Consider the following 12691-nt stretch of genomic DNA (forward strand, 5'->3'; position numbering starts at 1 on the left):
GGGTTGGGAAGCCGGACAGCCCCAGCACTGTGGCCCTGTGGAGACCTAGGCCATAGACTGTGATGCCCAGATGGAATGCTCACAAAAGTGCTTTTTGGGGAAGAGTGAGGTTGGTGGTGTCCCAAAGCACTAGCTTCTTTTTTAAGGCACTTAAAGGGGGATGCTCTAACTAGTTTGTTGTAAACAAGTTAATAATATCATAGCTACAAAGAAATCCTGCTGATTTATTCCCATCTATTTATTCACGTATGGCTTTGAGATTGAGGTGTCTGAGCTGGGTGTGGTGGCTGAGCAGCCAGGCATACCAGGGGTAAGTGAATTATTTAGGCTGTAGCAGGGTGGCTTCCCCCAGCCTGCTTCATGCTGTGTGGTAACAGTTCTCCAAAAAAAATAATCATAATAGACATGTCATCTTCTCTCAGTTATTTAATGCATATTTGTCCCTCTAACAAAGATGCCTTTTTTGTTGCATGCTTGTGCTCCGTTAATGAGGAAGCTATTTCCAAATACAGGCCGTGGCTGTGTCAATGCTGCTGTTGAGGGAGTAATGTCTTGTGCAGTTCTCTCTCCTGGGAAGAGCATAGGACGCAAGTCCTGGCTCGCAGGGGAGGCAAGAGGCGATGGGAAGGGTGGCAGGAGCCACCACTGCATGGGATGAGTGATACTTAGGTCAGCTTTCGGCTCATGAGGGAAATGGAGGTGCCAGCCAAGAGGATGAGCACTGCTCTAAATAAAACGCCGTATGGCTCAAGCTCACCAGCAGGTCTTAAGGGTGATGGTGGCTACAAATTAATCCTGAATTAATTAGCTGAGCAGCATGGGAGAAGCGTGGGCTTCCAGTTGGAGAGGTTATAGTGAACCAGAGTGGCTACTGATGATAGGATATTGACACCAGGCACCCGGATCTGCGATGCTGAGATATTTGTCCCCACGGCAGCACGGCAGCACAGCCCTGAGGCTGGCCGTGGGTGGACAGCGGGAGCTGGCAATTAGCGCACAGTGCCGCCAGCCTTCTGGTCATTCCAGGGAGGTAATTTGGACATAATGAAGATCTACAGTAATCAGATAATTGCTATCGATTGCTCTTTAGACGTCTTGACGAGGTAATTAGGGGGCACTGGAACTGACTCATTGGCGTAACCTTAATCTAAAAGGTTTCCTGATTCTCTCTCTTTGCCTCTAATGGCTGATAAGCAAACATCGTTTTAGCTTTGGGATCTCTCAGGTACTGGGCTCACTGGGGACATAGGCTTTTCTGTTATGCTAACTAGATGACAAACATGATCAAGAGTAGCTTGTTTCACCCTTAGCTAAATCAGAGGCTCCTTTAGTTAGCCTGGGCTAGCATCCCGGTTTTGTGTGCCCCTGCACTCCTTGCGTGTGTTCACTCTGTATGTGATTGGCTTTGGCTGTGTGAGACTGCTTGTTTGGCTGGCTCTCGTAATTAAATATGACTGAGTTTGGCAGTGTTTGTTTCTAATGAAGCTCATGTAGGTGCCTTTGTACTGGCTCCTTCCATGTGGATTACAATTAGGCTGTTTCTCTGTAGACAACGGTCCACTGTGGTCTCATTAGTTAGAGGCATGTCTTTATTTTTAGCTGCAGAAAATGACCAGGCTCTTGGCTTAGTAGGTTTTAATTACACAATCAATATCTCAGTAACCCTGAACCTATGTATTTGTATGTACAAAATGCTATGTCATCGTGTCTTGCTCTTGTTTTGATTCCATCCCACTCAATGGTTAGTCTCGGAGTAGGCGTCTGTACGGATCTGTCACAGAGCAGCTTGCCAGGAGGCTGCCAGATGCTGGACCAGCAGCATCCACAGGTCCCATATCAGCAGGACCTATGCAAATAAGAACTTCCTGAAGCAAAATAGTAAAGATGCTTTAGATGTCCACTTTGGTGAGCAATGGAGAAGATGGATATATCTCCATATCCAAAATCTTTGCATTCAATAGAATCACATGCTGTTAAGATTGCTGTGCCTTGGACACAACAGGTAACAGTGTGTCTCCGAAAGGAGACAAGGCTGCCTGTATCCCTCCTGGGCTGCTGTTGTGTGATGAGGACAAGGAGATTATCCTTAGATCCACTAGTGCAAGTCACAGGGAAATGTAACGCCATGCGGCATCTGTGCATGTTTTATCTAGCATACAAGTTACAGCATGCACAGCAGTCAGACGTGAGGAATCAGCAGACCAGGGTTGACGGCTTAATGTTGTCTTGACACTACCTGACCACTTTTCTTCTTGTTATTGCCATCCTGCAGGAGGTCCTCCAGCTCGAGCGGCAGATGGGTGGGCAGCTTTTGGAGGAACCCAAAACTTTGCATTTTAAGGGAAGTACCCACAACCTCCGCTTGTCCATTCATGACATTGCCCACTCTCTCTGGAAGAGCAAACTGCTGGCTAAATACCAGGTGAGCATCACAAATGTTGCATCCTAGTGGAGAGGCTTAAAGAAATACAGTGACATATGGTTTAAGAAACAGTAAGTGTGGACATTTTTTTCCCGGACCATCTGCAGTGCCAGTAGCATGGAGCTGACCATCTCCAGTCATACAGCATCTGTGCTCTGGTCCTGCGAGGTGCCCCACTTCCCTCTTCTCAAGGCCATGTGGGAGCTGAGCCAATCCTCGACTGAAAAGGGATTGTGGAAAATGACTGATACTTTAAAAAAAAAAAAAAAAAATTCCTTGACTTTTTTTTTACCTTTTTTTTTTTTTCCTGCTTTTCTCCTGCAGGAGATTTCTTTTTACCACATCTGGAGCGGGTGCCAGAGGAACCTGCACTGCACCTTCACTCTGGAAAGGTTCAGCCTCAATACCCTGGAGCTGGTCTGCAAACTCTGCGTGCGGCAAGTCGAAGGAGAAGGGCAGATCTTCCAGCTGAACTGCTCCGTGTCAGAGGTAAGAGACATCAGTGTGTAAACATGGGAGGGCTAAGGATGCATAGCCCTTCCCATTGCTACCTGGTTTGTACTTCCCATTTTCTTCCCAACTGCTGAGATGAACAGAAGGGGTGGATTAAGCTGTCGCTTTATATCTCCTCTTGCATTTTCCCTTAGTTTCTCTCTGTATCCTCTCATCTGGCATGGAGCATCTCCCCTCAAGGAGGGAGGCAGTGATGGTCTCCCTGCTAGTACCCCCTTTCCGTGTCTGCGTGGAGGAGCTCTTTGCCTACCACTCCCTAATGCCTCTCACAAAGCACTGTGTGGTCCTGGCTCCCGGATAGGGAATACCAGATGGTCTACTTGCAACAGACTTTTCCCCTCAGACTTTGCTACTGCTACAAATCATGGCTATTATCTTTGACAGTTCTTCTTTTGCTGGCTGACATTTTCCAGTAGAAAAATGATCATAAGTTTTGGAGCATCTTTGCCATAGCTGAAAAATTTTAGCTCCTTGGGGCAGCAGAGCTTAGAGATGAGAAATAGTGATGCATTCAGGTGTGAAGCACCATCGACTTCAGTGGATATGCTGGTGGCTTTTGTGCCCAGTACCTCCTGGGTGCTGCCTTGATTTTCAGGTCACTGTCATCCCTTAGCTGCTACTGGGCCAACACAGAGAAACAGAATAGAATTGCATTATAAACTGCCCCAGGTCCCAAAAGCTCATTCACCCTGCTCGAAGGCTGCTCCCTTCTCTTTATAAAGATTTAGTGTTAGGCAAAATGCATTTGGGAATTTAAACCACCTCCCACAGCAAACCTAGATCACATCCTCATCTTTTATCGCTTCTGTTTACTATTTCCCTTCCTAATTTATTTTCATCTGTGTCTCCAAATCCCTTTGAAAATGAGTCGCTAGGTAGATAGCAGAGGAGGCATACTTGGAGGCATCCTTACCACCCAGCTGGAGTAGTTCGTCCTGCAGCACCAGTACCTCAGTGGCTACTGACTTGGGAAGGGCTGGGAGGTGACAGACAAAAGTTACTGGTGGTGTAGGGCCCCAGCGGTGTGTGTCATTACCCATAACATCTGCTTGGTTATTGGGTGTAAAGCTACATATTCAGCTGGGGACAACACAGCATTAAAGACAGATGGTAAAACAAGTATCATAAACAATTATTGTAGTAAGTGCTGCATTGAGGTAATCTCTAATTTAACCTAACAGAGAAGAGAAAGAACTGAGAGTAACTTTAATGAAATGCAAATACAGACTATAATCATCTTCAGCTGCTTCTGTGTAATAGGGCCTGGTAATAGATTCAGGGGAAACGGGATAATATTCTTGTCTTGTGCTGTGATCGCATCCATCAGGGATGAATAGAGGGAGGGAATAATACCGCTGTTATCAAGGCTGCCCATTGCAAAATTGCTCCTTGTGATTGACACCAACTGACATTCCCAAGCCCAAATGAGGACCTTGGGCTGCTAAGGGCTGGTAAGCAGGACTGTGTCAACTTCTACCAAAAATAATAAATAATAATAATAATAATAATAAAGCCACAAAATCTCAGCTTGTTTGGTGGCAGAAATCACCTGGAAAAGCATTAGGAAACTTAACTGTAGCTCCTCACAGTTTCTTCTGGTGCCTAGGTCACCACTACAGTATCTCAATGTGTCAATTGCATGCCGTGGCCAGGAATAAAAAGGGAAGGTGGACTGTCTGTGATGCTAACATCCACCACCCTGTAGCTGCAGCCACTGACCCACCAGCACAGGTGAGCCTAGAGGCATCTGTGGTGGCATCTGTGTACTTTTGCCAGCTCCTGGGCAGCCCCTGCTGCTGGAGGAGGAGGAGGAGGAGGAGGACAGCTCATGGCCTGAAATGGTGGGGCTGGCCAGGCCAGCTTGCAAGGCAGGGCATTGCCTGATTTTGAGACAGTTTCAGGTTTTATGGTGCCTTCCCAGAAGCCAGTTTGACACGAAACAGCCAGACAGCTCAAGGAGGAACAAACAAATTCACATTTAAGGACGAGTATTTTGCTTCCCTCCAGCAGAGGCAGGGACAAAGCTGCTTCCCCTGTTTCTGCCAGCATCACCTCAGGCTGGTCGCACTGCAAATGAGAGAAATTGAAAACATAAATAGGAGCTGTGGAAGGAGAACAAGTCACTCCTGCTTCTTTTTCCAGGCTTCTGCCCCAAATAATTAACCATCTCTCGTTGACCTCTGAGAGATTATTTTTTCACCCTAGCCAGGAAAGTTCAGTTCTGCCCTGGTAGTAGTAATTTGCTCTGAAATGTGTCAAAGTGCTTGATCTTTATTTCCAGAAAGTGATTAATTAAGCCAGGCACAATGCTGTCTAGCTACAGTAATCTTTGCCCTCAAAAATTAAAATAGAATAAAAATCTGCTGTCTACCCAAAGCTGACTATAAATATTTCTCTTTTTCTGCTAACATAGATGCTTGACTGACAGAGCGCTGCTGCCCCTCTAATGCAAGTAAAAGCAATGAGTCTTAGGGGAGACACTTCTGTGATTGTTTTTGCATTCAGCAGCAAAACTGCTGGAGGGTTTTTGTTATTTTCGTTTTGTTTTGATGTTGTTGTTTTTGGTGTTGTTGTTTTGGTGTTGTTGTGGTTTTTTTCCTTCTTTCAACCCTCAGGAGCCAACTGGCATCGATTACCCCGTCATGGACTCAGCAGGCACCATCACCACGATAGTTGGTCCCAACGCATTCAGCATCCCCCTCCCGATCCGGCAGAAGCTCTGCAGCAGCCTGGATGCACCCCAGACCAGGGGCCATGACTGGAGGATGCTGGCCCACAAGCTGAAACTGGACAGGTGAGCAGGGTCAAGCTAAACTCCCTCGGAGGTGTGTGCCAGAGGGGCCCCAGAAACGCCCTGCTGAGCTGAGTGACAGCAGATGTACCTACAGGCTGGTCAGAGTGATCAGACAAGGGATGAGCACCTTGACAGTGCTGGGGATGGTCTGAACCTGGACGTATCTGGGTATAAATTCATGCAGCTGAAAAAAATAAAAACAAGTCTCCTTTTGGCCTGTTGCAGGTACCTAAATTATTTTGCTACGAAATCGAGTCCCACCGGGGTGATCCTGGATCTCTGGGAAGCCCAGAATTTCCCTGACGGCAACCTGAGCATGCTGGCAGCAGTTCTGGAAGAAATGGGAAGACATGAAACCGTGGTTTCTTTGGCAGCAGAAGGAAATTACTGATACAGCCTTGGCGTGAACAGGAAGGACAGACACAGGGAGCGGTAAAGCCCTGTTATTGCAAACGAAAATTGAAATGAAAACCCAGACCAATGAGTTACACAAGAGACATTTCAGAGAAGAAAGCAAGCAAACAAACAGAAAAAAATATACAGCCCTGACCTTCACATGTGCTCTCCTTGTACATTATCACAGGATCTAAGAGAAATCATGCAAAGTTGTACCTTGAAAATATAAATCAACCTAATGTTCCTCTTGGCTTGGCTGTACACTGCTTGGTACAGGATTTTACAGTTTCCTAGGAAACGCTTTTTATTGCTATCCAGATATATGGATAAACTTTCTTAACAATCCCAGTTTCTATGGATGTTGTTTACATCAAATTCTGGACAGGGGTAAGGAGACTGTCCATGGCTCTTTATATTTTTTGTTTAAAGCCATTCTAGACAAGGCTGTGGACAGTTGGTTGTGGCTATTTCAGATTATTGGTTTCTGGTGAATTCAGATTTTGGCTACAATTCCACGCATCGATTGTCTCACAATGATCCTCCTGTCATTATTCTGTTTCCTAGACCTACCTGTAAAAAAAAAAAAAAAAAGAAAAAAAAAGAAAAAAAAATCTGTGTTTATAGGTGTGCATCTGGAAAGCAGGTACTCTGGGTGCTAAGCAGGAACACATGTACTGTTCCCATCCTTCCCCGAGGGAGCCCCACCGAGCTTTTGTGGAAAAAGGCTGTAGGGCAGTGGGGACTGTAGGATAGGAGTCAATTTTTCTCAATTCAAAGTGTAACCAGACCCTTTCTACCCCTTTGTGATATGGTGGGGCCAGATATGCAATTCCAAGTAGTTGGGGGGGGGGGGGGGCGGGGGAGAAACCCAGAAAAAAAAAAAAAAAAAGAGCATTTGCTATCATAATTATTTACTAATTAGTATCTAGTGCAAGGATTATAATGATTATTATTATTATCATTATTACTTTATTTGTAGTTCTGTCAGCAGCAGGATGAGTTGTTCCCATTTTTATTGAGCCTGTTTTCCCCTTCCTGAAGGTCTTCTAAGATGCTAGAAGACCTCTGTATGCCGGCTGTCCTTCCTTTCTCCAGCCATCCTCCAAAGTCCTCTGCCGGCCCACAAGGGTTGCTCACCCCGTGTTGTCCTTGCTGTGCTCAATGCCTGCCGCAAAGGTGGTGCAAATTGTTGATGCTTCACTGAAGTCACTGAGCTGTGCCTGCAGAGGCTCTAGCCCTGCACCCCTCTCTGCAGCCAGCTAGGACATTTGGCACCACCCCGATCTGCTGTCCTGGGAGCAGTCCTGACCCTAAGTGGCTGTGATGTCTTGCTTGGCCCTATCCATCCTCCCAGTCCAAATACACAGAGCCCACAGGTACAGACAAAGGCATACAATGTATGGAGGTGCTGATGCTGACCACCCGATTTTTGTGCTCAGTGTGGCCTCTGTATGTCTTCTGTATTATCCCACCAGGAGCGTTTGTCCCTCTGCCACGTCCCTCCTGGCCACCGCAAACAGGTGATACGGGAGCTTGGCAAAAGGAGCTACCTATTGTTTCTATCAGTTGTCACTGCAAACATATTTCATTTTCTGCTCCGTGAAAAGACTGACTACTTAGTACAGCACAGCGCATCGCATCGCAGTGCTTTTACTGCCAGCCCTGGTTGTCCTCTGTCCACTTTCTTCCCCAGCCCATCCACGCCACACGTGTTCCCACTTCATGTTCTTCCTCAGACCTGAGCTGCTGGTTTTTGTTGTTGGATTTATTTATTTTTGTCATTTTGTGTGTGTCTGTTTGTTTGCTTTTCCCAAGGCTTTCAAAACTGCGACTTTAAAGGTAACTTTGAAAATGTCATTGGTCAAAATGAAAGGAAAATTTAATCTGACCTTTTTCCCATTTGACATTTCCATAGGCTTGGGATGTTTTGTTTTTAATTTCTCAGCTCTCTGACACCAGCGGTGCTTTCATTACACGCTGGGCAGTGTTCACAAAGCACTCTTTTTCTCAGCAGTTACCCAGCAGCTAGCAAACCAGACTTCCAGTCAAATCCAGGGACCAGAGGACATAAATTTTAACTTTCCACATCAGTTGAAAGTTGCACATTTTGCCTGTGTAATCCCCTCCTTCTGTGAACACGGAGATGCCAAAAAGCATCCTTTCCACAAACATCCATTTTGTTTTTCACCTTGGGCAGCTAATGCAGCACTCTGCAATGCTAATGGAAATCTTGCTTTCAACTTCAGGAGGCTTCGACTGGGGCTTCCAGCTCTGCCCTTTTCCTGCAGCTTTTTACCCATCTTGGAGCTATAATATAGCTCCAGGGCTTAGCTTTTCTCCCTCCTGTGCCCTATTCAGGTGTAACTACTTGTATGTAGTGCGTGCTTCTTCACCGTTCCTGTGCATTCTTCCTGTGTGACTCCTCTTCCAAGGCAGGTGCATGATCTTAACTTTCAGCTCCTTCCCCTTTTCATCTCAGTCTGTTATCTGGCGTCCAGGATCACTTGTACTCCCTGTGTACACTGTGTTATTTTGCTAGGTGGGAAACGTGTGCACCCTTCTCCCTGGGGCCTTGCAGAGAAGTGTCCCATAGCTATCTGTATCACTTCAAGACGATGCTCCTTTTGCCAGCTATCTGACCTATCCCACCCCCAATACACTCTTCAAGGGAAATTGATGATTAATATTCTTAAAATATTCTGAATCTGGGGCATTATCCTTCTATTGCTCTAAAAGAGATTTATATGGAGGGAGGAGTATCCACAGGGAATGGCAGTGGAGGACATCACAGGGAGATGGAGCTGGTCTTCTTCCATCCTGCCTGCTCAGAAACCTTTCCTTGCCTGCTGATGTCCCAGGTCAGTTTCTCCCTCCGCTGCTCTGTCAGCCTTTGCAGGGACCACGCAAGCTGCCCCTCGGTCCCTCCGCAGATCCACATCTCACCGCAGCAGCTCTGCCATCGCTGCTCGCATGAGCTCCCTCCCCAGCTAAAGCTCCCCGCACTCATTCTTCTTTTTCAATTTCTTCCGAGGCCAAGCCTCGTGGCAGGGCGCGCAGCTGGGGAGAGGGCTTTGGGACGGGGCTCTGGACCCCCTGGTGTCCCCCCAAGAAAGGAGAGAGGGGAGCAGGACCAGCCAGCCGTGCTGGCGATGCATTTTGGTGGTCCCTCTGCCTGAAGTGCGTGGACACACTGCCATCTCGTGGGGCAGCGCCCGATCGCGACCACGGCTTCGTTGGCCGGAGAAACATCGTCCCGGCAAGAAGGGTTTCCCCTGGGACGGCTCTTCCAAACGGCCCATCGGTTTGGCAGACAGGACCAGCTCCTGCGAGTTATTGTAATGTTTTTCGTGTCAGGTGAGCACGTTTGGTTTAGAAAATGACTGCAGGCTTCTTATCCTCCAGTTGTTGCTACTTTTTTAAGTGCTTATCCTTTTGGTTGTCCACCCTCGGTTGCGTGCTGTAGCAGTTTTGCTGCTCTTCACACCATCTCTTCGTTACATGTTGATTGCTAGTGATATAAATAATATATATATATTATATAAATATATATAAAATATCTACTGACTTCAAGGAAAACCTTTGATTTCTGAGTTAGAAACACTATTGGAGGCAGTCCTTTTCACCTGATTTTCTTCAGTTCTTCTTGTGTTGTGTTCTTGTAAAGGTGGCCGTCAGTGTATAGGGTAAGTTTGGGTTTGTTTTTTGTTTTGTTTTGTTTTGTTAAAAAAAAAAAAACTGACACAGCCAATCCATTGTATCACACCAAACAGTGCAAGATCTAAGTATTGTTTTAATGACTCCTGAAAGTTTTGAGGCAGTGAGGGTCTCTTGTGTCAAGATTTGCTTCCATGGGAGACTAAGACTTTTCTGAATCGCTGACAGAAATGCAGACACTCATGAGACATGTTGGAGTCTGGGATGCGCACAGAGCAAAACATGTCTGTTACTTGGGTTTCTTGCTATTTCTGTTGCTTACATATAGAATAAATGTATTTACATGCTGTAAGCCCGTCATTGTGGACAGTGTCCTAATGTCTCGTATTGCTACCTAAAATAGTTTCTTTTGGGTTCTCGTTTCTCCTTTTCTTCTTGTTTTTTTTTGGGGGGAGGGGGGAATGGGGCAGTGTGTGTGTGGGGGGCCTTTAGACCATTGTATGCTCTAGCCAAGTAGGTACCGCAGCCCTGAGGTTAATTTTAAACAAGATGATACTGTTGATTTTTTTGCTCCCGTGGCCAGGGCACTTTGTCAACTATCTTACTGTTGTCCACTGTTCAGAAGTCTTTTCAAGTATCACTCTGGCTCTCATCTGGCCCCAGAGTGACTAATTGTTTGCAGGCTGGCTTGCTTAATATCAGGTGGTGCAGAGATGAAAACCAAACCTTTGGCCCTTCTCCCACAAGGGCTCCAATGAGGTATTGACTTTGGAGTCACCACCACAATCCATTCCTAGCTTGTGTGTTAAAGCTTGAGTTCATAAATTTAGCTGCATTGCAGGTTTTTAAATGCTGAAGCATGTATCTTTGACATTCTTTGTCGTGGGATTCTCAGAGAAATGCAAACTTTGTGTATGTGTATAATATATATACATACAGAGAGAAGAGAAAATAAAGGACACCTACTGCTGGAGGCTTTTAGCTCTGATGTGAGTCGTGGACATCCTCTTATGAACAACTTTTTCTTGTGAAGGTGAAAATTCAGTGCGGAATCATCACTGCAAAGTCATTTAGGCAGTGCTGTAAGAGCCAACAGTGTGAAAACTGGCAAAGAAATAGAGTTGGATTTGAACCAAAGCCACAGAAATGAGCTCTCAAGTTTGGTAGGTCAAGCTCCTTGCTTGAAAGAGGATCATGCAGTTTATTTACTTACTTGTCCTTTAAGCTTGGTACCTGTTCCCTGAAATCTGAAAAATACCTTTACCTGGAAGTCCTTTGATAAGCTCCGACTGTACAAAAAAGCAATGATAATTCAGACTTTCCACTAACCTCTATCACTGAATAGGCATTTCACATTTTCCGTGATGCTGGTTAAATGTATTTAATAGTGGTTTAGTCCCCTCGGCTGTTTACAAAGAAACTAATTGTTGTGTGCACTGTACCCAAGGCCTTTTCTCCAAGAGCATCCCATAGCCATGGCAGGCAAGTAGCTTCTGGAAGGCCGTGAAGAAGCAGGATGTCACGTGTAATCACGCAGGGACGTCCCACAGCGGTGAGGTGCTTCTCTGAGGGCTCACGCGCTGGTCTCCAGCTGCTGGCTTGCAGCTGCTGGGACAATAGCCCATAGATGAGAAAAGCTTGCACGGCCTCTTTGGTTGCTGCCAGCTGGCTCTTGCTACAGCTTGCCAGTAAATTTTGAGAGCTTAAACAATAGGAATAAAAAGCAAAATCAGTCTGGAAAGTAAACAAAATTAGAAAGAATGAGGAGCAAAACAGTCTTCTCCCATTTATCTTGCAAGTCACCTTGGAAAAACACCCCCAAATAGTCACCCCAAGCAGGGTGCGTAACGCAGTTGGGAAGTTATGGCATTAACATTTCAGTACACCTGTGTGGTCAACTCGTTTGCTAACATATGTTCTGTCTGTTAACGTTGAAGAGTACAAAGACTGTACTTTTGGTACCTTTCTAAAGCATGAAGGAGGGCCCATAAGAAATAACAAGCCTGTGCGACCCAGGCCGAGATGTATTATGTTTCTCCCTCCTGTTCACGTCTCAGCTTTGCAGCTCTGCCAGGGTTTGTGGGATTTGTTTTCTTTGCTACTCAGACGTGGAGAACTATTTTGGTTTTGATTTCCCTATTGCTGTATCTTCTATGCAACTCCTTTTCTAAAGACTTACTACCAGATAAGTGCTAGCCATTGCATTATTTGTATTGCTGTACAGTGGAGGTGTGGTTTACTAGTTCTGAGTGTGCCTCTTACCCCCCTCCCTTTTTCTCCTTCCCTCTGTTTGTAAATGCCTGCATTTATTCTGTCAGCCTGACATGTACAAAGTGTAAGAAAGAATTTTTAAACAGGTAATAAATTATATTTATAAGCAACTGGAAAAAAAAATACACCACTACCTTGTGTTCAATTGTTTAGTTCCTGGAAGCTTGGAAGGAATGAGGAGCCTTTTTATTTAGTTTCTTTAAAAAAAAAAAAAATCTGCTCAAAAGAAATGCTTCTGTGCATAAAATGTCTTTGTGATGCAGTCTTTCTTGTAACATGCTGTTCAGGACAGCAGCTCTCAACTCAAGCCAATCTTCCCACGGAAAACAGACTAAGACCCAGGGAGGAACCACCCCAGGCAATGTTCTTGGGGTTTTCATTTCATTGCCACAGTCAAAGGCGGAGAAAAGCAACAGACAGGAAAACGCATCCTCAGGTGCTGAGCTGGCTGCCTGGTGAGCCCAACACTGCCCTCCCCACCTCCAGCCCTTTGGTTATGGATGGGAGAAGCCCAGTATGAAGGCAGCAGCCCAGGAAGCAAACTAAAACCAGTGCGGGTGCTTCTTTCTAGTGGACACCTGCTCATGTCCAAGTTAGATGGTTATAATGGCCAAATACTGATTTTCATCCTTCTCGCACCC

At 45.7% G+C, this 12691-nt stretch overlaps 1 protein-coding gene across 3 annotated transcripts in view; it reads left to right on the forward strand.

Moving 5' to 3' along the window:
• UNC5C (unc-5 netrin receptor C) overlaps window positions 1-10242 on the forward strand; it is a 254603-nt gene extending 244361 nt beyond the window's left edge. For all 3 annotated transcript variants that reach the window (XM_040555786.1, XM_040555787.1, XM_040555788.1), the window contains 4 exons: window positions 2273-2422; window positions 2747-2911; window positions 5551-5729; window positions 5955-10242. In XM_040555786.1, the coding sequence (XP_040411720.1) occupies window positions 2273-2422; window positions 2747-2911; window positions 5551-5729; window positions 5955-6120 (660 nt within the window). In that variant the 3' untranslated portion in view covers window positions 6121-10242. The remainder of the gene's footprint in view (window positions 1-2272; window positions 2423-2746; window positions 2912-5550; window positions 5730-5954) is intronic.
• The last annotated feature ends 2449 nt before the right edge of the window (window positions 10243-12691 follow it).

Source organism: Cygnus olor, chromosome 4 (genome assembly GCF_009769625.2).
Source record: "Cygnus olor isolate bCygOlo1 chromosome 4, bCygOlo1.pri.v2, whole genome shotgun sequence".
Taxonomy (NCBI): Eukaryota; Metazoa; Chordata; class Aves; order Anseriformes; family Anatidae; genus Cygnus; species Cygnus olor.